This window comes from Scomber scombrus, chromosome 6 (genome assembly GCF_963691925.1).
Source record: "Scomber scombrus chromosome 6, fScoSco1.1, whole genome shotgun sequence".
Taxonomy (NCBI): domain Eukaryota; kingdom Metazoa; phylum Chordata; class Actinopteri; order Scombriformes; family Scombridae; genus Scomber; species Scomber scombrus.
The window spans coordinates 19,294,946-19,313,955 of NC_084975.1; the positions used below are offsets into that span (position 1 = coordinate 19,294,946).

The following is a 19,010-nucleotide window of genomic DNA, read 5'->3' on the forward strand; positions in this document are numbered from 1 at the left end:
AGAAAAAGGCTTTTGTGTTCCTAGCTGCACGTGGGCTGACCCCTAACCCTTGTCCGCCAGTCTGATCACAAGACTAATTCCCCGGCACTCCTCTCAGTTCAACTGAAGCCCATACAGTTGACCACAGGACTGCTGGAGTGTTACTACATCTTCGAGTCATCCTCACAGGGTTTAGCTTGACTTTGTTGTGATCTCTTCTGTCTGTTCCTGAGTACATGTTCAATGTACAGTATTTGCATGCTTATGGCATAAGGTGACACTTTAACTGTAAGGCAGATGTATAGATATTGTAGAGTGATTACAGGCTATCTGGTGAAGAGGAAACTAAACAGTAAAGAGAGGCACACTGTGACTGTTTCTCCTATACTATACTATACTATACTACACTATACTATACTATACTATACTATACTATACTATACTATACTATACTATACTATACTACACTACACTATAGAGTGTTGTCCTATTACCATATATTTTTTTAAAACTGACACATCATATGTCAAACAGTAGTCTATATTAAATTCCGTTATTTGTGTGTGTTTTTCAGTTATTTTGTGTAAAATATGTTTAATTAACTGCTGTCATGGAGAATAAAAAGGAATGAATGTGTTGCTATGTTGTTGTCTTTCTTTAAATCTATATTTTCATTGCATATTGTCCGGCTGAGCTTTCTTTTGTCAATCAAACATGATATCAGTTACTGGTAGATTCATATTTTGACTGGGTCATTGGACACAAAACCCAAATTTAATTTATGGAATTTTTAAATGTAATAATTTCAATTTGCCTTTGCTTGTAGAAGTTATACAAAAGTCGTTGGTGTCACTTTGAGTTTAACTGCCTTCCTGACCTTCATAGAGACAAAAGAATAAAAAAACACAACACAGACTTTTGGATCCCAGTCCCTGCACAGTGCTGCCATCTAGCGGCTGTTTGCTTAAAATACAACAACAATAAATTCTACTTCCGGGTCTTCTGTAGATGTGGGTTTATCTTCCGTGGTTTTCAGTGCAGCTCTGATGTGCAAACCTGCAATTGTGTGTATGTTGATTTTGTCATGTATCACCAGCCTGTGCTGAAGAACAGGCGCACTCTTCTCGAGAGGGCAGAGAAATTTATTTCTGATATATATTTCACAGACTGCAATCTGAGAGGACGGTAAGACTAATATGGCACTCATTCATATCGTATGTAGATCAAAGTATTGCACAGTATGCTGCACACAGTGTTTATTTAAAAACACAGTTGGACACCAGTCTGCACTGGTAAAGAAACCTGTAAGTTACTGTAATATCTACAGGAACTTAGGTCACAGCTGTCTTTATTGATACTGATCATACTTACCCATATTATTCCCCTTCCCATATATGATTAACTCCTCAGCTGTAAGTCATAGTGTGCTTTAGTCCTATTTATAAAATAAAAGAACACTACGTATTTCTTTTTTGTCCAGATAATGCCCACATTTGTTCATATGTTAACATGCTGTATTAGAATGTAATAGCAAACTGCACATTCTTCTGGTCAGAGCATCTAGAGATGCACCAGTCTGACTTTTTCAATCCCGGTATCAATACTGTTATCTGGGCTATGGGTATCAGTCTATACCCAATACTGATCCAGTAACAGTGTTTAATTAATAAGATATGCGTCAGTGTGTGAAAGAGACTGTGGTCATTCTTTTATGTGTTAGGCAACATCAGACACGACCTAAAAACATTGCATTCCTAACTTTGTCAAACAAAATGTAACAAATGCATAGACATAAATCGATAGCAGATACCATTATCATGGGCAATGTGACTAAGTTGTTTGGGTTTGCCTTTTGCCTTCTAAATTTGGCGTCCATTTGACAAGGTTTCATATTGTGCTTCATTGTGCTTCTGAAGGCACATTTTATGAGTTGTGATTTAGAGCTGTTGAAATAGAACTGACTTGATTTTTTGACTGACTTTCCACAGACTCTATGGAGAATCTTGCCCGCTGGAATCCCTCTCCTCTTTCCTTTCCCCTAAAAGGATCACATTCACTGAAGCCTCCAAGCAGAACTTTGCACCTTATAAAGTTGGCAATACCTTTGGACCGACGTGAGTAATATTGTCAGCTTTGATCACCCTCCATTTGAAAAAGAATTATCTCAGACCTTGGCAATAATCCAAGTTTGGACTTGCTTTAGATGCTTCAGTTATGGGAGAAGCAAGTCCAATTGCCTGTGACCTAGGTAGACTGAGTAAACCATGACTTGGATGACTTGAGAATCTTCAGAGGTGCAATGACACTAGCTTGATGCTTGTTCAAGGTGGTGGACTTGCTGGTTTAAAGTGACCCTGAAAATCCCTGAGTCCTGGAAAGGAAAAGAGGTCCATCTTCTGTGGGAAAGTGATGGAGAAGCAATGGTTTGGAGAGATGAACAGCCAGTTCAGGTAATGTAGCAGATCTTTCATTTCAATCAAGGTAGATTAAAATGCCCAAATTGTATTCTAAACCCATGTCTATATTTCATTGTGATATGTAATGTGTGTATTTTAGGGCCTGACTAAAGATGGTGAAAAGACAAGTTATATCGTAACTGACTGCCTCAAAGAGGAAGAACCACACAGGTTGTTTAACAAACATGAGAACATTTCCTGCTTTTGTACTCAGCTCAGCTTACTAAACTTTTTTTTCTTCTGATTACACCTGTAATCTTCACAACTGTCCTTGTTCTTTAGTGTCATCCTTTATGTAGAAATGGCTTGTAATGGGCTTTTTGGAGCTGGTCAAGGGTCCATGATTGCAGCCCCAGATCCAAGCAGGAAGTTTTCTGTACAGAAGGCTGAGCTGGTGATATTTAACCGGGATGTAAGGGAGCTGGTGACTGATTTCGAGATGCTTGTCGACATTGTAAAGGTACTGTCACACCAAAACAATACTTGGTGACATCTTACTTTCCTGGAAAATTGAAGTTTGATTAAGGCACTGAACTATTTCCTCTTCTGTCACAGGAACTCGGAGAGGGAGAGCAGCGAGGCTACCAGGCACTCTTTATTGTTAATGAGATGGTGAACCTCTGTGACCCCTCTGAACCCAGCTCTTTCTCCAAAGCACACAGTCTGGCTCACAACTTCTTCAGCCAAAGGAATGGACAAAGCCAGCACACTGTGCATGCAATGGGCCATTGCCACATAGACTCAGGTCTCAGTTTTGTCTCCTTTTTATTATATAGAACTGAGTATTAAAATGTTTGTCCCTGAGTGCCAAAAACTGTCAAGTTTCCCTAAAGCTGACAATGAAAATCTGCTAAAATTTCTTGCTTATTCTTTGATTAGATTTGTACTGATTTAAATAATACTTTTGCTAATTTTAAACTAGTTATTGTATTGGTGTCTGTACAGAAACTCAGCTATCCAATCAACACAAGTATTAAAATGTTTCAAATCATACCCAGCCTAATTAAGTAGAAGTTGAACAGCAGTAGAATATGTGAATTGATAAGTATGACTCTGTATCCATAGCCTGGCTGTGGCCCTATGAAGAGACCATTCGTAAATGTGGCCGAAGCTGGGTGACAGTGATTCGACTGATGGAGAAGAACCCAGATTTTGTGTTTACTTGCTCTCAGGTAATTACTCAACTTACAAACTTTTAGCTGATCAGTAAAAGTTTATAGTTGTTTCCACAAAATGTTAGGAATTTGCTTCAGCTTTAACCCAATTGCTTTTTGTGCAGGCCCAGCAGTTCCAGTGGGTAAAGAACTGGTACCCGGGACTCTACTCCCAGATTCAGCATTATAGCAAGAAAGGCCAGTTCATTCCAGTTGGAGGAACATGGGTGGAAATGGTAAAAACCTTCCATTTAGTCCATTTTCTAAGCATTATATCCTAAGTTGAGTTGTGAATGTTTTCCTGTCAGGATGGCAATCTTCCTTCAGGTGAATCAATGGTCAGGCAGTTCCTGGAGGGCCAGCACTTCTTTGAAAAAGAGTTTGGGATCTTGTGCAAAGAGGTAGGGATTCGAAACCATGTCTATATGACCTGAGTTAACCTCTGTCTCATAATGTCTGCGACAATTGTGACTGTTGTTTCTTCACAAATGCATAACATACTGATTTCTCTGTACTCTTTAGTTCTGGCTTCCAGATACATTTGGCTACTCTGCCCAACTTCCTCAGATAATGCAAGGCTGTGGAATTGGCAATTTCTTGACACAAAAACTCAGCTGGAACTTAGTCAACACCTTCCCTGTAAGTAAGGCACCGGGGCACTTTGTAAAAAAAAAAAAATCCAAAAAGGATTGTTTTTGATTTCTTTCTCCCATAGCACAACACTTTCTTCTGGGAAGGTCTCGATGGCTCCAAGGTCCTAACTCATTTCCCACCAGGAAATTCCTACGAAATGAAAGGCAAAGTCGAAGACGTGAGTTAAGGCTTCTAGTACTAATACTTAGTCTAGTACTAATATTTACAGTTTTATAAAAGCTTACATTCCTCTGTGTCTTCTCTACTCCTAGCTGGTGAAAACTGTGAAGCACAACAAAGACAAAGGCAGAGCCAATCACAGTGCAGTACTGTTTGGTTTTGGTGATGGTGGTGGTGGACCCACACAACTGATGCTAGATAGACTCCAGCGGGTCCAGGACACAGATGGACTTCCCAAGTCAGTTCCTGTCCCGCATATAAAATAAGCACTTGGTCCTGTCCAACTATTTAATTTGACAATCATCAGTAACAATACCTGAGTCCAAACTGAAGTGGGAACAATTCCTACCAATAAATGAGTCAGCATTTGCGCAGTAGATCACTCCATCCTTGTAAATATGAAAGGATATGACTGATGTCATTGTGGTGTTGTCTTACAGTGCCAGTCAATGCCAGTCATGTTTTAGTCAGAATGAAACACATGGGCGTAACCAGTGAGCTCACTGCTCATTTCTGTCTCCATTTCCTGTTTATTTTTCAGGGTTCAGATGTCGAGCCCTGACAAGCTCTTCTCTCAGCTTCAGCATGACTCGGCTCTGCTGTGTACTTGGACTGGAGAGCTCTTCCTAGAGCTACACAATGGCACCTACACCACACAGGCACAGGTAGTCTAGAATTTTCCGTATTAAATAATAATCCTCAGTCCTCATCATGAGGTGAAATAACAAATCTCTTTATTCCTTTGGGGATGTTTTTCAAAAACAAAATAATATTCTGCTGAGAAAAAGAAAATGTAAGCTCAGAAAGAAGAACAAACGAGACTACTACTACTCTAATAATAGACCTTAAAATATATATTGAAAAATATGTACTTTCACAGTGTAAATCTGACCTTATGTGAAATAATATTATGTCACTTATATGTTGGATTTACTTGAATTGTTATATTTTACCATTGTTACCAACTGTCTTGATACATATACTCAGAGAATGATGCAATTGCCAAAAACACCCTATAAAATAATACAGTCCCACACCACACCACAATATGAGCACAAGTAAGAGGAGGGTAATATTCTTTTTAGAGAAAATGTGCAGGAAAAGGATATGAAATGTGCAAAGTCTGAAACGAGGAATCTGCGCAGAACAGTGGAAAAGAGCTCCCTAAAGGCCTCAGTGAAAATGCCCAGGAAAAAGGAAGTGAGCCCTCAAATGAAAACAAATACATTCACTAAGAAAACATGACTTGAATTACACCGAAAAGGCTTAGATCAACAGCTATTCTGGATTGCAATGCAATTCAGCATCTTTACTTCCACACCTTTACTTTCACCAATCCTTTTTTGTGTTCTTCATGCCATTTAGTGCCTGTATTTGTGCACCTATTGAGAATATTAAATTATGTCACTTATTTTCAATTGACAGCCCCCTCCTTTTTTACTAAGTATAAAACCTGCACATCTGCATGAAAGAAAAAAAATGATACATTTAATTGATTTGTCAAAATGATTTACAATTATGGTACTGTTTTCCAGATTAAGCAAGGGAACCGCCAGTGTGAGATTCTCCTTCACGACATTGAGATAGCCAGCAGCCTGGCGCTGTGTCGGGACAGGACTTTTCAGTATCCCATGGAGAAGCTGCGGGAGCTCTGGAGGTCCAGATACACCTATTAAAAATTGATGATGTATATTAATAAACAGCTGGTCTCTGTTATTACAGTGCAGAAATGGTTTTTCATGATTTTCACTTACAGGCTGCTTCTTCTAAACCAATTCCATGACGTCATCCCTGGTACTTGTACAGAGATGGTTGTGGAGGATGCACTCAGGTATTATGAAGGTACAGTCTTTATTACAGTAGGTGTCCCTTATAAGTCTGTGCCATATTGATGTTTTCTCGTTACAAAAAATACTTAAAACTTGTGTCTTAGATATCCGTAGTGATGGTGCCGCACTGCTGCGTGATTCCTGTGGTGCCTTGGTCTCAAAGGGCAACTCCACCGCTGTGTTCAACTCTCTGCCGTGGGAGCGCCAGGAAGTCATCCAGATTCAAGATGGCACTGGTAAACCTGGTCTGGGTACGTAAATACTTACAATATTTAGGTTATTGCATTTCAAACTACAATTCAGTGTCTGACGGTTTGTGGTGATGATCTGTCTTACTGTAGCTCTGGTGAGAGTCCCCAGCATCGGTTTGACTCCTGTCAAAGACACTCAGCCTGTTACTCCAGTCTGTGTTACTGCTCAGGTACGTTCAGGTATACAAATATTTTCAAAAAGTGTTATATTTGCTCTGTTGTATTTTAATTTGGCTAACGGTTGTGTAACGTTACAGGCTGATGGCACTGTTGTCATGGAAAATGGGATTTTACAGACCGTCATCAATAAAGATGGCACTTTGGCTTCACTGTTTTTGATGAATGCAAACAGGTACACCAGGACAACATGTGAAATGTTTATTGTCTACCACAGCATCAACATTAATGATCTTTCTCTACACTCTGTTGGTTTCAGAGAAGCTATCTCTGATAGCTGTCATGGCAACCAGTTTGTCATGTTTGATGATGTCCCCCTGTACTGGGATGCCTGGGATGTAATGGACTACCACCTTCAGACAAGGTTTCAGTCTCTCCTGCTGCATTTACATCTTAATAAAATAGAAATATATCACAGTACTATTAGCAATCACTCCAGATATGACTATCATAAACCTAATAGCAGAATTGACCCCATAGGAAGCCGGTGCTGGAGGTGGTGCAGCCCGTTCACGTGGTGTCCTCAGACGGGCTCCAAGGCAGAGTCAGCTTCACTCTGAGGATCAGTGACAAGAGCACTATCACACAGGAGATTGTCATGGACGCCATGTGTCCTTACATCAAGTTTAACACACAGGTACACTGTAATGTTGTACATTTTACTTATCTGCACATATCCAAAGAATCACTGATCCCACAGTTGAAATTCTGCACTAACATAAATGCTATTTGCTGTTTTCAACAAAACATTTGTTTCTTAACCAAATACCAAATATAGCAACAGATTTAAAAAAAGAAATGCCATATGTTGCATTCTTCCATCTCAGGTGAAGTGGGCAGAGTCACACAAGTTCCTTAAGGTGGAATTCCCTGTGCGAGTACGCAGTCCCAACGCTACATATGAGATCCAGTTTGGCCATCTGCAGAGACCCACACACAGGAATACTTCATGGGACTGGGCCAGATTTGAGGTATAACCCTGTGCAGTTGACTAGGGCTAGGTTAATGCTCATTTTAATGTGTGCTGTCTTTTCTGTTTCATTCCAGCACACACAAATATCACAACCAAAACAAATGCAATGTATTTGATGCACGCACATTTTGACATCTCTACTGTTTTTGATCGTGTTTTCGTGATTCTCAGGTTTGGGGTCACAAATGGACCGATCTGTCAGAGCACAATTTTGGAGTTGCACTGCTGAATGACTGCAAATACGGCTATTCAGTACACAGGAACACAATGACACTATCCCTGTGAGGCTTCCCAAAGTTCATATCTGATAATAAGAATATAAATAGTGTAGTTCAATCACATAAAATTTGAATGATCCTCGCATCTAACAGTACATCTTCATCTCAGGCTTAGAGCACCGAAGGCCCCAGATACCAATGCTGATATGGGGACTCATCATTTAACTTATGCAGTCATGCCACACACAGGTGGGTTTTAATTGTCTTTCTTACATTTCAAACTCTAACTGCTGAACATAATTGTAATACTTTGTGTGTGTTACAATATAGGTTCCTTCCAAGATGCCTCTGTCATCCAGTGTGCATACAACCTAAACTTCCCTTTGAGGCTGATCCAGTGCTCTCTTGACACTTTGCCCTTTAGTGCCTTTTCCATCAGCACCACAGCAGTCATTCTTGAGACTGTTAAACAGGTATCCCATTAAACACTGAGCTTGACGTGGTTTGACTAAATCCACTTAGTCCACTAATAGACTGTTTACTCAATTTCTCATAACAGGCAGAGGACAGGAAGGGGGTGTTTGTTGTTAGACTATACGAGTCGCACGGAAGCAGCGTGACTGCAACTCTCAGCACGACCCTTCAAATCAGGGAAGCCTGGCAGTGAGTGAATCTATTTTAATAGTGTTAACTATTTGGCATCTATGTTGCATTGTCTTCTAAGAATGAAACTCTTTCTTCCCTTTCAGTTGTGATCTTTTGGAGAAACAAGACCCCACCCAGCCAGCACATATAACATCAGATGGAATCACTCTGAACTTCAGCCCCTTCCAAATTGTGTCACTTCTTCTTATTTTTTAATTAATGTGTAATTCACCCCTCCGGGTGTTAACATTTGGAATGCTGATTAAATAAAGTGTGGATAAAAGTAAATTGATGACAAATCAAGAATTCACACTATGATGTCCAATCCAAAAAACATGTATTGATCCTGAAGGTGGAACCTAGTTAAACACTATTAAATGTATGACCTGGTGCTGCTCTATTGACAGATGATTAGAGACTGATAATTTGGAATCAAATTGCATTGTTGGCTACTCATATTTGATGATGTGACAGCAATAATGGATTTTTAATAAACTGCTGCAGACTTTTTGTATAAAATGTTTAATTGAAATATTTAAAAAGCATAAAAACACAATTCGATCCCATGCAATGGTGCTTCTCCCCGTTTTCATTTTGCACTCTGTCTGGTCACTCTCCCACTCCTCCTCTGTGAAACCGCACCTGCAGCTTGGTCAGGAATGCTGCTCTTCCTCCTACGTGCAGATTTCTTTTCATGATGAGGTGTGTTTGCTTCCCGCAAGGCCTTTTCAGTCTTTATTTTCTTGGATCCGGCTTCCTTTTCCTTATTTGGCATTTTGGTCATGGCTTCCCCTTTGACCAACTTTTTCTTTGAAGTGCTTACTGAGCGACTCCTCGCCACCTTTATGAAATCAGACCAGTGTTAGAGATGCATCTGCAGAGTTCATTACTATCCAAACAAAAGACAGTAAATACCTTTTTCTTGTCTGTGTAATCATGGTCATCTTCTTTCTTTGCTCTCTTTTTTGCCTTGGGTGACTTTGAATCTATTGTACAGAAAAGACAGGACGTTGGTTAGGTCAGAAGCATTGAGTCTTCTCAGGTACATTTCAGCTGAAGTTCCCCATTTCATTTCTTCTAATTATTACATACCTTTAGGTGCCATTGGGCCTGGATCTCCCTAAAATTAGAACAACAGGTATCAGTATTATCAAATCCTGTGCCAGAGATATGATAAAAGACATGATTTTCCCCATAACTCACTTTGAACCACATAGTTCTGCCATTGTGGTCCCGGAGAGACTTCATCCCATCTACATAGTAACACTGCAGCCATGCCTCAAAGTCAGAGTAGTCTGCCTTCTCAGGATCATAGCCTTTTCCACCTTAAGATTAAAATAGTCACAAAATATCTGTCAAAAACAGGAGCATTGATGTTTAACAGGAAGATGAAACTGTCTAATCTCTGGATAAGATTGATGCTAAGTTGTGGGATCTCGAGTGTACCAGACAGTAAACACATGATGACTTACCTAGGTTCACCACCTCCAGAGGTACTGAGTGACACAATCTTAGCAGGTCTGCAGTCTCCTCTTTCATCCTTTTCTTTTTTGTCTTTTGTAGAGAATAAAGTAAGGCAGTGTTAGAAAATGCAAAGCATCTGATGATTTGAAAAATGTATCTCTGTCTATTCTTTCACCTTTGTGTCCGTGATCTCGTTTTTCACAGGCTTCTCATTGTCAAATAAGTCTTGTGACTCAAGGCCTTCCAGCACAGTTCTTGCAGGCACAAACGGTGGGATGTTTAACCTACAACACAAACTAATTTAGGGCCAATTCTTTCATAAAAGAAAAAGGCTCTGTTGTTTTCAAAGAATATCTGAATCACTACACCCCCTATGCCTCCCACCACAGAAAGAGAAAACCAAGAAATGAAAGAAAGCCATTCATTTTGTTTTATATGTGAGGGAAACTGTCCTTGAAACACATGAGAACTATGAGTGATGTTTTGTTGTAATCTGAACTACACAAAAACAAGCCTTCAGTCTCTTTCTTCGAAACAGTCTCACGGGAAAATATCTTTACAGAGTTATCAGAAAGGTTTGTATTGGCCTCATACTCTAAACTTCATTCATGGATCAAACACAAGGCCACTAAAGCAAGGCTGCTCCCTGTTGTCTCGTACCATTAGTAGCCCTGCCATTATTCATAGTCTATTTGTTGTGTACAAGGTCTTTTGATAGGAAATACAGCTGCAAAACAACCATATAAGCACATCTGCCAGAATATTTGTAAATTTGTACTCTTCCTGTAAATGGATACAATGGATACAAAACGTCTCTCCTAATACTCAACTCACAACATACCAATCCAATACCAGTGGTATAAATTTCATAAATTTGATGTCTATATATATACAGTACCAGTCAAAAGTTCGGACACATTTTCTCATTCAAAAGAATGGAAGTGAATCAGGTTAACTGTCTAGTGGGTTTGCAAATACAAGGAATTTGCCTTTGTGTTGTGGTGCATAACAATCACAATATGAAGCTTCAGAAAGCATAAAGTACCATGAGTCAAATAATCACAACTAAATAAAATTAAAATTTACAATAAAAATATGTAAAATATATTCTAAACTAAGAAGAGCTATTAGACTGATATAATGGTCAGGAATGTGAGAATGTTAATAGTGAAAACATGGCAATAATAATCAGTACTGAATTGCAATTATATAATGCTCTTTGTTAGATGTGGTGGGTTCACATGTGTGAATAAAAGGTTACATGAGGCCAAGGATTGCCATGGCTCTAAAAACTAAGTCAGAAGCCTCCTGAGTCTGGATTAACAGCTAGAGGAAACACAGAGCTTCATAATGACATTAATGAGGAGGCTGTATTTAAGGTGGACTGGTCACTGGGGGATCGCTTTTTGTCACCTGAAAAGAATTTCAGCCCTCAGGTAGTTCCCGATACCATTGAAGTACTTCTGATTGAGCAGGACTTCACAGATGGGCCTGTCAAAGGCACGGTCGGTCAGATGTGACATAACATTCTCCCTGTAAAATGATGAAGTGGTCAGTGTGACAAGGACATTTTGTTTGAGCAGGTGACACAAGTGACAGTGAATATTACAGCATTTCTCACCTGAAACTGTTGTACTCAAACATGATGCATGGCCCTCTCTCAGGTTGCCACGTCCCATTGGGTTCCCAGCTGCCAAACCTGCGTGCATCCACATAGCTCAGCACTCTACACGGCTTCTCTTTGGAGTAGAAACGCAGATGAGCATGTTTGGGCAGCTCTTCCTCTTTGGTGAAGCGGAAATATCCCGACATCCCAAAGCGAAATACAACAGCCATGGGCTGATCTGCATGCCCTGACTTTACCCTCTGCTTCGGATCATCACTCTTGATGGGCGTCAGTGTGAGTTTCACTTCCTTCCCTCTGGAAGTGGCTGTGATGCGGTAGGCCTCGCAGGTGAAGGGCACATCGGGACTTTTGCTGACATCTGATTTTCTGACCGGTCCAGTGAACACCACACCATTACACATTTTGTTGACATAAAGGCTGGCCAGGTGGAGCTCTGGTCCCTCGGGCATTTTGTTGGAACAAACTGAACTGTTCTGCACCTGCTGAGCAAAGATTACATAACAAAATATAACACCAAGGGCCATAGCTACCAGCACATTGTGCTTTGAAACATTTATCTCCTCTTGTTGGGAAGTGAAATTTGCAGATGCACAACAAAACACAGTGCTGAGGTCAGCTTCCAGGTCAGGGTTAACAGGAAAGTTAAAAGGAACATTGACCAGGCTACATTAGAACAGGTCCATATCAATAACTACAATATTTATACTTGTCTAGTCTGAATTGGATTTTCAAGGAGACTCAGATTCATTAAAGCATAGTTTCAGATTACTGAAAAAGGGGTGATTTTACTGATCATGCGGCTAGAAATCCACAGCATGTTCACATGGAAAAAAAAAAACTCCAGCTGAATGTGCCTTTAACAAAAACTAATTTCTACCTGTTTTTAAGTGAGCTACAAGATCAAAGAAATCCCCCTTTTTTATTTTTCACAAATCTGAAACTTTTTCCTGAGCCTCTGGCGTCTCCTTGCTAATCTAGTCCAGATTTGCCTCATTTAAATATTATGGTTTTTGATAAGGATTCATATCTGTAAATGTATAACAGCATTATGGCGTTTGCTACAATATCGAAAATGTAAGTGGTGAAAAAAGCAGAATTAGCTACGAACTATCATTATTTGTTTCCCTTAACCTCGAATCAGAGGCTGACTTCAGCGTCGTAAACAAAGGATGCACTAACTAAAACACAAATCCAGACTCAGACTCAGACTCAGACTCAAACATTACTCATCCTTTGACTACACAACATGACGCACATCAATATTTAGACTGTATAATGTGACATGAGTGCAGGCAGACTACACAATGTTACACATTCAGCGTCCTAAATCGCCTGTTATATGAACTTCTGCAACTAAAATCTGTATGGATTGAGTTGCAAGGGGCACTTATTGAAACCACTTACCCAAACCAGGAAATGGACCGCACGGTTGGTGAACTACTAACTGAAGTTCAGTGCAATAGCCACAACCTGGGGAGTTTGTCGGGTTTCTCTCTTTCTCTGCAGGGCTGCAGCAGCGTGCAGGTGAAGCAAAATGCTTTCACAACATGCTGGTTATCAAACATGTTCTATAACAAGACGGTGTGACGAGCATTCATTTGAAAGTCTCGCGAGATCAGAGGGGTTCCCACGCGCTTCACATGTAATCAAGTATTCCTCCATATGTTGTAACTGGAGTGGATGTTTCATTATGTTCTCTCACTGAAAGTCACTAAAACATTAATATTTAAAGGGAGCTTCCTCAGAAAACAACATAGCGCAAACACAACATGGCCAAACAGTCCATCTCAAGGCATGATGTAATATGTAGGCAATTTAGAAAATGGGCAGATTTCTCAGTGTAACATGTTTTTTTTAATAATTATTCATGAGTATATGAAGGTAAAATATACATTACTTATACAATATTTTACAAAAATGGTCCATTCCGTATTCTGCTTCAATGACAAATTAATCATTTTGGAGACTTCTCATTTTTGACAATTATTACAATGGTGGTAGAAAAATACAACTAAATATCACTCAGTCCAAATAAATATGGGGAAAAGCCACTGAGACTACTAAAGCCATACAAAATAATAATAACACAGTACAGGATGTTAAGTATGGCACTTTTGGCAGTCTATCAGCATTATTTGATCAGAAATGTAGGTCTGAGCTGGAGTCCATCTTCATTGTAGTGCATTCATCATAGCCTGAGCTTGTTTGAGCTCTGTTGAAAAGCACAAAGAAACAGAGATATCACAACATAATTCTGGCTAATTGATTTGAAGAAAAATTGTGATTTGACAAGATGCAGAACTCACCCGTAAGCAAGACTCTAAACTTTTTAGAAGAAACCGAAACAACAGTTGTCTCTGTGGAGCCTGATTCTGCTCCTTTTGCCTGCAGTTTCAGCTGAATCACTGGTTCATCGACCTCCCTCAGCTCACTGGAACTCAAAGTGTAGTCAACACGCCATGAAACAGCCTCAAGATGTCCCACTGCAATTGATAACAGAGCAAAATAGACAACACCCTTCATCAGCATCACAGCCCCCACAGAAAACAGCACTCATCATCACTATTTTTGTCTTCCTCCTTGAAAAAGGGCAGGATGAACAGAAATACTTACATCTCAAGCTTGTTTCTCTTAGTTTGTCTTGCAGTGCAGAGTGCTTGTCTTCATATGATTTGCACAGCCCCGTTGTGTGCTCTAAAAGAATGTTTAATTAAAGGTTTAGTCAGGATTTATTAACAGTATAAAATCACATTAAGATGTCTCAGCACACTAAAAACAATATTATAGTACTAACACTGCACAATAAATCAAGAAGGATCTCTTCATAACATTCTAAAAAAAGGTCATCTAAGGGAGATGTGCGTTGACTGTTTTATAGTGTACTACTTTTGAATGGTGCATTGAAGTTACAATGCAGCAACCACCCCCACACATCCATCAGTATTGTCTGCTCTGCATATTGCGGAACGACTCTCTATTCTTGTACAGTATCCGCTGAGTACATTGTTGTATTCTGTATCAGTAACACAATAGACAATTATATAATGCGGTACACTCCTATAATAAGACAATAGGCTTTGATTTGGGACTTGTATATTTCTGGTAATAGGGCAGTGGTTAAGATACTACCTCCAAGGGCACATAGTCTAGGCACATTTTTTTTTCCGATAGCCCTCGTATGTTTGCCCCACAATGTCTATTTAATGCAGAAATGTATTTAACAAGTTGTTAAATGAATCTGTCTGGTTTTGTTTTAATATCCTTTGTCTCGACAGCCAGTGTGTCCTTATTCCTGGCACAAAAATACACATCTGTACCACAGAATATTCCAATCCAAATGCCACATTTTTACACCAAACTACGGAAACCCCCCGTGGACCAACCTTTAGGCAGACCGAGCTGCTGCAGCTCACTGGACAGAGATTCACTGTCAACATCATGTTTTGCTGCGCTGGAGAAAATGAAGCTGAGCACTGCCACACTGGCTTTGATGTCGCCACTCTCTGTAAGATGGATTGATGACATGAATGCACTTCATTTGACAAAAATGCATTGTGAAGCAGTCTTATTTAGATGTCCAGTACATTTTACTCCTCTACATTTATTTAACAGCTGTAATTACTAGTACGGATCAAGATTTCACATGTAAAACGGCTTATTAAACATGCTGCATTGTTACAGATGACACAACAGTAGTAGTAGTTAGTTAAAATCAGCTTCACTTTGACAAACTACGATAGTAAAATGCTGCTTACACATTAAGGCATCAGGCTTACAATGCAGAACTGTTGTAATGGAGAATGAGTTACAATCAAGTTTTATTTCAGTAAAACATTTGAATGCTTACTTAATCGATCACTAACAGCACGAGGGAAACTTACCAAATTTTGCATCTGCAGTAAGCTTTGCAACCTTGTCATACTAAAAAAAAGAAGAGAGAAGAAAGCACAGATTAGTGTCAGTGAATGTAGAGATGCATTAATTCAACTTTTTCAGTCCTGATACCAATATGTGGGCTTTGGGTATTGGCTGATAGCGAATACCGACCTGATATTAGTGTTTTCATATTATTTTCAATAAATATTTTCAATTTTTTCAGTGTTGGTTGATTGTCACTGTGCCTCTCTCCCTTTCACTCTTTCCCTCAACCCCAACAGGTCAAGGCAGACGGCCACCCGGTTCTGGTTGAGGTTTGTTCCTGTTAAAGGGGAGTTTTTCCTTGGCGCTGGGAATGTTGGGTCTCTTTAAAGTACCGTCTAGACCTGCTCTATGTGAAAAGTGCCTTGAGATAACTTTTGTTGTGATTTGGCGCTATATAAATACAGATTGATTGATTGATTGATTGATTGTTTAATCAATAAGCTGTATGCCTCATTGTGAGGAAAAGACTGGAATTATTCTTTTATGTGTAAGGCAACATCAGGCTTGACTTAAACATTACTTTCCTAACTATGTAAAACAAAATATAACAAATAAATACAGACATAGATTTACTGATGTATTATTTACTAAAATAATGGTGTCTGATACCAGATCCAGCTAATTGAGTCAGTATCGGACTAATATCTGATATCATTATTGGTGCATCTCCAGTGAAATGTGCAGGAAAAAGATGATTATGTTGAACCATAAATACTTACATCAATGCCCTCTCCAAGCAAATCTTTCAGCACTTGAGCACAGAGGAGTTTCATCTTGACACTTGACTGTCATGAGGCAGAAAATGGGTGTGTTAGTATCAAATAAACTAGAGCCTGCCGCAGGAAACATAAGCTAATGTGTACACCTTAATAGTTACTCACAATTTTCGCTAAAGTGCTAATTTCGGCAAGCACCCAGTCAGGGCAGTCCAAATCTCCACAGAAACGGAACCGCTACAACACACAAGACATCGCATAAGTGTTTTATAGTGCAGTAAAACTAACACTGACAGAGTTTTGGTTAGCGTTAGCATTCACATTAGCCATCCACCAATGCAGACTACTAGCTCAGCCTGCAAGCTACCCAAAAGCAGAACTAAACATCGATAGAGTCTAAATTAAATGATCACTTCATGCATTCAAAGGCAGATACAATCTCGACTAAATCAATTTGACTGTACCTAAGCGAGATAGTGTCAAATAATAAGACTTTTAGACGTGTTTACCATGGCTGTCAGTCAGCTGAGCTGCAGCAGAGAACAAGTGACCAGGAAAAGGTTTGCGTCCCGGCATCTGATTGGATGGGAAGCGGGGCGGGGCGGGGCTTCTTTTTGGGCGCAGGGAGCACAGATGAAGGGTAGTTCAATTGTTTGCATCTCATGATTGTGTGCTCAGCTGGTCCAGCTGTTTGTCCTGCACAGAGAGATCAAGGCTTTATTACTATAGTTCTCATAATACATCCATGACAGAGATACACCAGCAGCAAGATGAGGCCAGCCTTTGTGTGGTGTTTGATTTGGGGGGATTTGTGGAATTTCAGGGTGTCCCCAGTAAAAAGGGGAATCATAAATTTCACTAAAATGTCTTATAAAATCAGTCAGTTTAAGGGTCCTTGATGTGAAAAAGAATAATTGCTTTAGGAGCATGTTTGTAGATTGTAGAATCATGAAAAGGTAATATTACATGCAATATTAGGTACTTTTATATTACTTATGTTTAGTAAACTGTAAATAAAAATAAAACTTTGTTGTGATTGCTTAAACACATTTTTTAGTACAATAGGGAAGAGGTGTTTGGGGATTTCCAAATGCACAATGCTCCAAGGATCCACTTTTACCGTGTTTAAGTTTCCATAGAGCTCCTATCCTAAAGTTTTAGTGTGATAAAAACACAATATGTGGAAATTTACTCATATGGTCCTTTGTAATTATAGATTTCAGTCACCAATGTGTCTCTGACTGAAGGGGAACATGTTTCTTGTGAGTGTGTTTCTGTTTAATTTAGTGTTAAAGCAATGACACATTTGTTGTGTGTTTTATTTGGGACCCTATTGTTGTGTTAAGGGGCGGGGCGGGGCTGAGTGATAATTCCTGTTCTATTGTGTGGCGTATGTCACCACAACCTGCTGTGTAGATCATTTTGAGGTGATGTGGACCAGTTTTGTTTCAAATTACATTGCGTGTACTGAAAGTGTATTCATTAATTTGCCAATTTTGTGACAATAACCTCTATACCTCTACACTTACTTCCCTGACAGTACAGTCTAGCCCCACGTTGTTTATTTTTTGGGGTCATTTGAGTAATTTATTTAATGTAACTATTGCTTTTCCTATTTGGCTTCGATTTGAACCCTCTTGCTGTTAATTAAAGGAGAGAAGTCTATATTTTCAATGTATTGTATATGAAATCTTTATTTTTGGAACAGACGTTTCTGGCTTCAGTGTATTCTGTTTTTTGCGTCTTTGAGTATTTTCATGTCACATTTGTAGTAGATTTCTAAAATAATCGCATTGCATTTGTTGGTCAGCTTAGTTCAGCTGAGTTATAGCAGATAGAAGAAAGTTTAAATTAATCATTCTACATGGAGCCTTGTGTAGGAAAAGGGATATAGCTAAAGTAGTCTAAATCAGGGGAAAAAATCTGAAAATTAGGTCCTAAAAATCAAATTTTGATGCAGGGTCCTTTCACAGTGCCATAAGAGTTATGTACTTTAGTGATGCAAATTCCCTTTTTTAACTTTTCAATTAATCACATCACATCCGACCAGCTGATAAACCTCGGGCATTTGGGGTCATGTGGTGTCTTGGGCTCCAGACCATGTTCACAGCTTTGTCTGGCAGGTAATCCAGACTTGCCCCAGACTGTCAAGCTACTCAAGACCTTACAGCAGTTAGTTAAGATAATTAACAGACACATACAAACCTGGTCATTTTACTGCTATACACACATAACCTCAGTAACAACCTTGCAATAAATCCACCCTTTGTTAAGATTATTCTGCTCAGTTTTTGTCTAAACTCTGTGATTCAATCTTATTGTAATTTTGGAGACTTTTGATTGTGAGATTATTCTTATATCTTAATATTTCGGGATGGTTATAAACATACACTCAGTTGCTAGTTTTATAGCATCCTTTTTAATAATAATGATGGTCGAATTTATTAGAAACACCTTTTTAGCATAAAGCATCAACATAGTACAATTCAACACCAGAAACTACAGCTTGCATATCTTTTCACTCTGCTATATTCACTTAATCGTCTTATAATGCACTCAGGTTTCGATGAACCCAAACTTTTGATCTTTTATGTTTTTGTCAAGATGTTTTTATATGTTTTGTGTAACGATTTGTCAGATTTCATATCCTGGCTCCAAAGAAACAATGTTTAATTTTGTCAACTGTGTTTTTTCTATAGCTGTATTAAAATGAATTTAAAGCTTGACAATGAAAATGGGTGGCCAGGATGAGTTCAGGATTCTCTGCTGCTTGAAAAATAATTGCAG

General features: G+C 39.2%; 3 protein-coding genes across 5 annotated transcripts; 1 reads left to right on the forward strand and 2 right to left on the reverse strand.

Moving 5' to 3' along the window:
• Nucleotides 1–985: 985 nt before the first annotated feature.
• Nucleotides 986–8,737, forward strand: man2c1 (mannosidase, alpha, class 2C, member 1). Its single transcript, XM_062420291.1, has 26 exons — nucleotides 986–1,164; nucleotides 1,968–2,093; nucleotides 2,306–2,429; nucleotides 2,536–2,606; nucleotides 2,718–2,895; nucleotides 2,991–3,180; nucleotides 3,501–3,607; nucleotides 3,715–3,825; nucleotides 3,898–3,990; nucleotides 4,112–4,228; nucleotides 4,305–4,400; nucleotides 4,495–4,640; nucleotides 4,944–5,067; nucleotides 5,938–6,059; nucleotides 6,159–6,244; nucleotides 6,336–6,482; nucleotides 6,573–6,652; nucleotides 6,740–6,834; nucleotides 6,919–7,023; nucleotides 7,140–7,296; nucleotides 7,487–7,630; nucleotides 7,804–7,913; nucleotides 8,020–8,099; nucleotides 8,181–8,323; nucleotides 8,410–8,513; nucleotides 8,600–8,737. The coding sequence occupies exons 1-26, from the start codon at nucleotides 1,064–1,066 to the stop codon at nucleotides 8,709–8,711; spliced, it is 3,069 nt and encodes a 1,022-aa protein (XP_062276275.1). The 5' UTR covers nucleotides 986–1,063; the 3' UTR covers nucleotides 8,712–8,737.
• On the reverse strand, nucleotides 7,194–13,128 carry neil1 (nei-like DNA glycosylase 1). 3 transcript variants are annotated; one of them, XM_062420294.1, is made up of 10 exons: nucleotides 12,991–13,128; nucleotides 11,581–12,068; nucleotides 11,373–11,492; nucleotides 10,135–10,243; nucleotides 9,968–10,049; nucleotides 9,699–9,820; nucleotides 9,588–9,615; nucleotides 9,411–9,481; nucleotides 9,138–9,336; nucleotides 7,194–7,215 (listed from the first exon to the last, which is right to left on the reverse strand). In XM_062420294.1, exons 2-10 carry the CDS (start codon nucleotides 12,033–12,035, stop codon nucleotides 7,211–7,213), a joined length of 1,191 nt encoding a protein of 396 aa, XP_062276278.1. In that variant the 5' UTR covers nucleotides 12,036–12,068; nucleotides 12,991–13,128; the 3' UTR covers nucleotides 7,194–7,210. The 3 variants fall into 3 exon arrangements, with proteins under 3 accessions (XP_062276278.1, XP_062276277.1, XP_062276276.1); XM_062420293.1 differs by lacking the exon at nucleotides 7,194–7,215 and having other exon boundaries at nucleotides 9,085–9,336; nucleotides 11,581–12,065; XM_062420292.1 differs by lacking the exon at nucleotides 7,194–7,215 and having other exon boundaries at nucleotides 9,085–9,336.
• A 297-nt stretch (nucleotides 13,129–13,425) lies between these two features.
• On the reverse strand, nucleotides 13,426–16,775 carry commd4 (COMM domain containing 4). The gene is made up of 8 exons (XM_062420296.1): nucleotides 16,733–16,775; nucleotides 16,389–16,460; nucleotides 16,227–16,292; nucleotides 15,468–15,507; nucleotides 14,970–15,089; nucleotides 14,200–14,280; nucleotides 13,893–14,069; nucleotides 13,426–13,798 (listed from the first exon to the last, which is right to left on the reverse strand). Exons 1-8 carry the CDS (start codon nucleotides 16,733–16,735, stop codon nucleotides 13,758–13,760), a joined length of 600 nt encoding a protein of 199 aa, XP_062276280.1. The 5' UTR covers nucleotides 16,736–16,775; the 3' UTR covers nucleotides 13,426–13,757.
• Nucleotides 16,776–19,010: the final 2,235 nt, after the last annotated feature.

Excerpts from the sequence above, each read along its gene's own strand:
- man2c1 (XM_062420291.1), top strand. The coding sequence starts at position 1,064 with ATGTATCACCAGCCTGTGCTGAAGAACAGGCGCACTCTTCTCGAGAGG. Across the intron at positions 4,401-4,494 it reads TGAAAGGCAAAGTCGAAGAC|CTGGTGAAAACTGTGAAGCA; the intron begins GTGAGTTAAGGC and ends CTCTACTCCTAG. Across the intron at positions 4,641-4,943 it reads GACACAGATGGACTTCCCAA|GGTTCAGATGTCGAGCCCTG; the intron begins GTCAGTTCCTGT and ends TTTATTTTTCAG.
- neil1 (XM_062420293.1), bottom strand. The coding sequence starts at position 12,035 with ATGCCCGAGGGACCAGAGCTCCACCTGGCCAGCCTTTATGTCAACAAA. Across the intron at positions 9,821-9,967 it reads TCTGGAGGTGGTGAACCTAG|GTGGAAAAGGCTATGATCCT; the intron begins GTAAGTCATCAT and ends TTTAATCTTAAG. Across the intron at positions 9,482-9,587 it reads AGGCCCAATGGCACCTAAAG|ATTCAAAGTCACCCAAGGCA; the intron begins GTATGTAATAAT and ends TCTGTACAATAG.
- commd4 (XM_062420296.1), bottom strand. Across the intron at positions 16,293-16,388 it reads TTAGCACTTTAGCGAAAATT|TCAAGTGTCAAGATGAAACT; the intron begins GTGAGTAACTAT and ends GCCTCATGACAG. Across the intron at positions 15,508-16,226 it reads TGCTTGGAGAGGGCATTGAT|TATGACAAGGTTGCAAAGCT; the intron begins GTAAGTATTTAT and ends TCTTTTTTTTAG.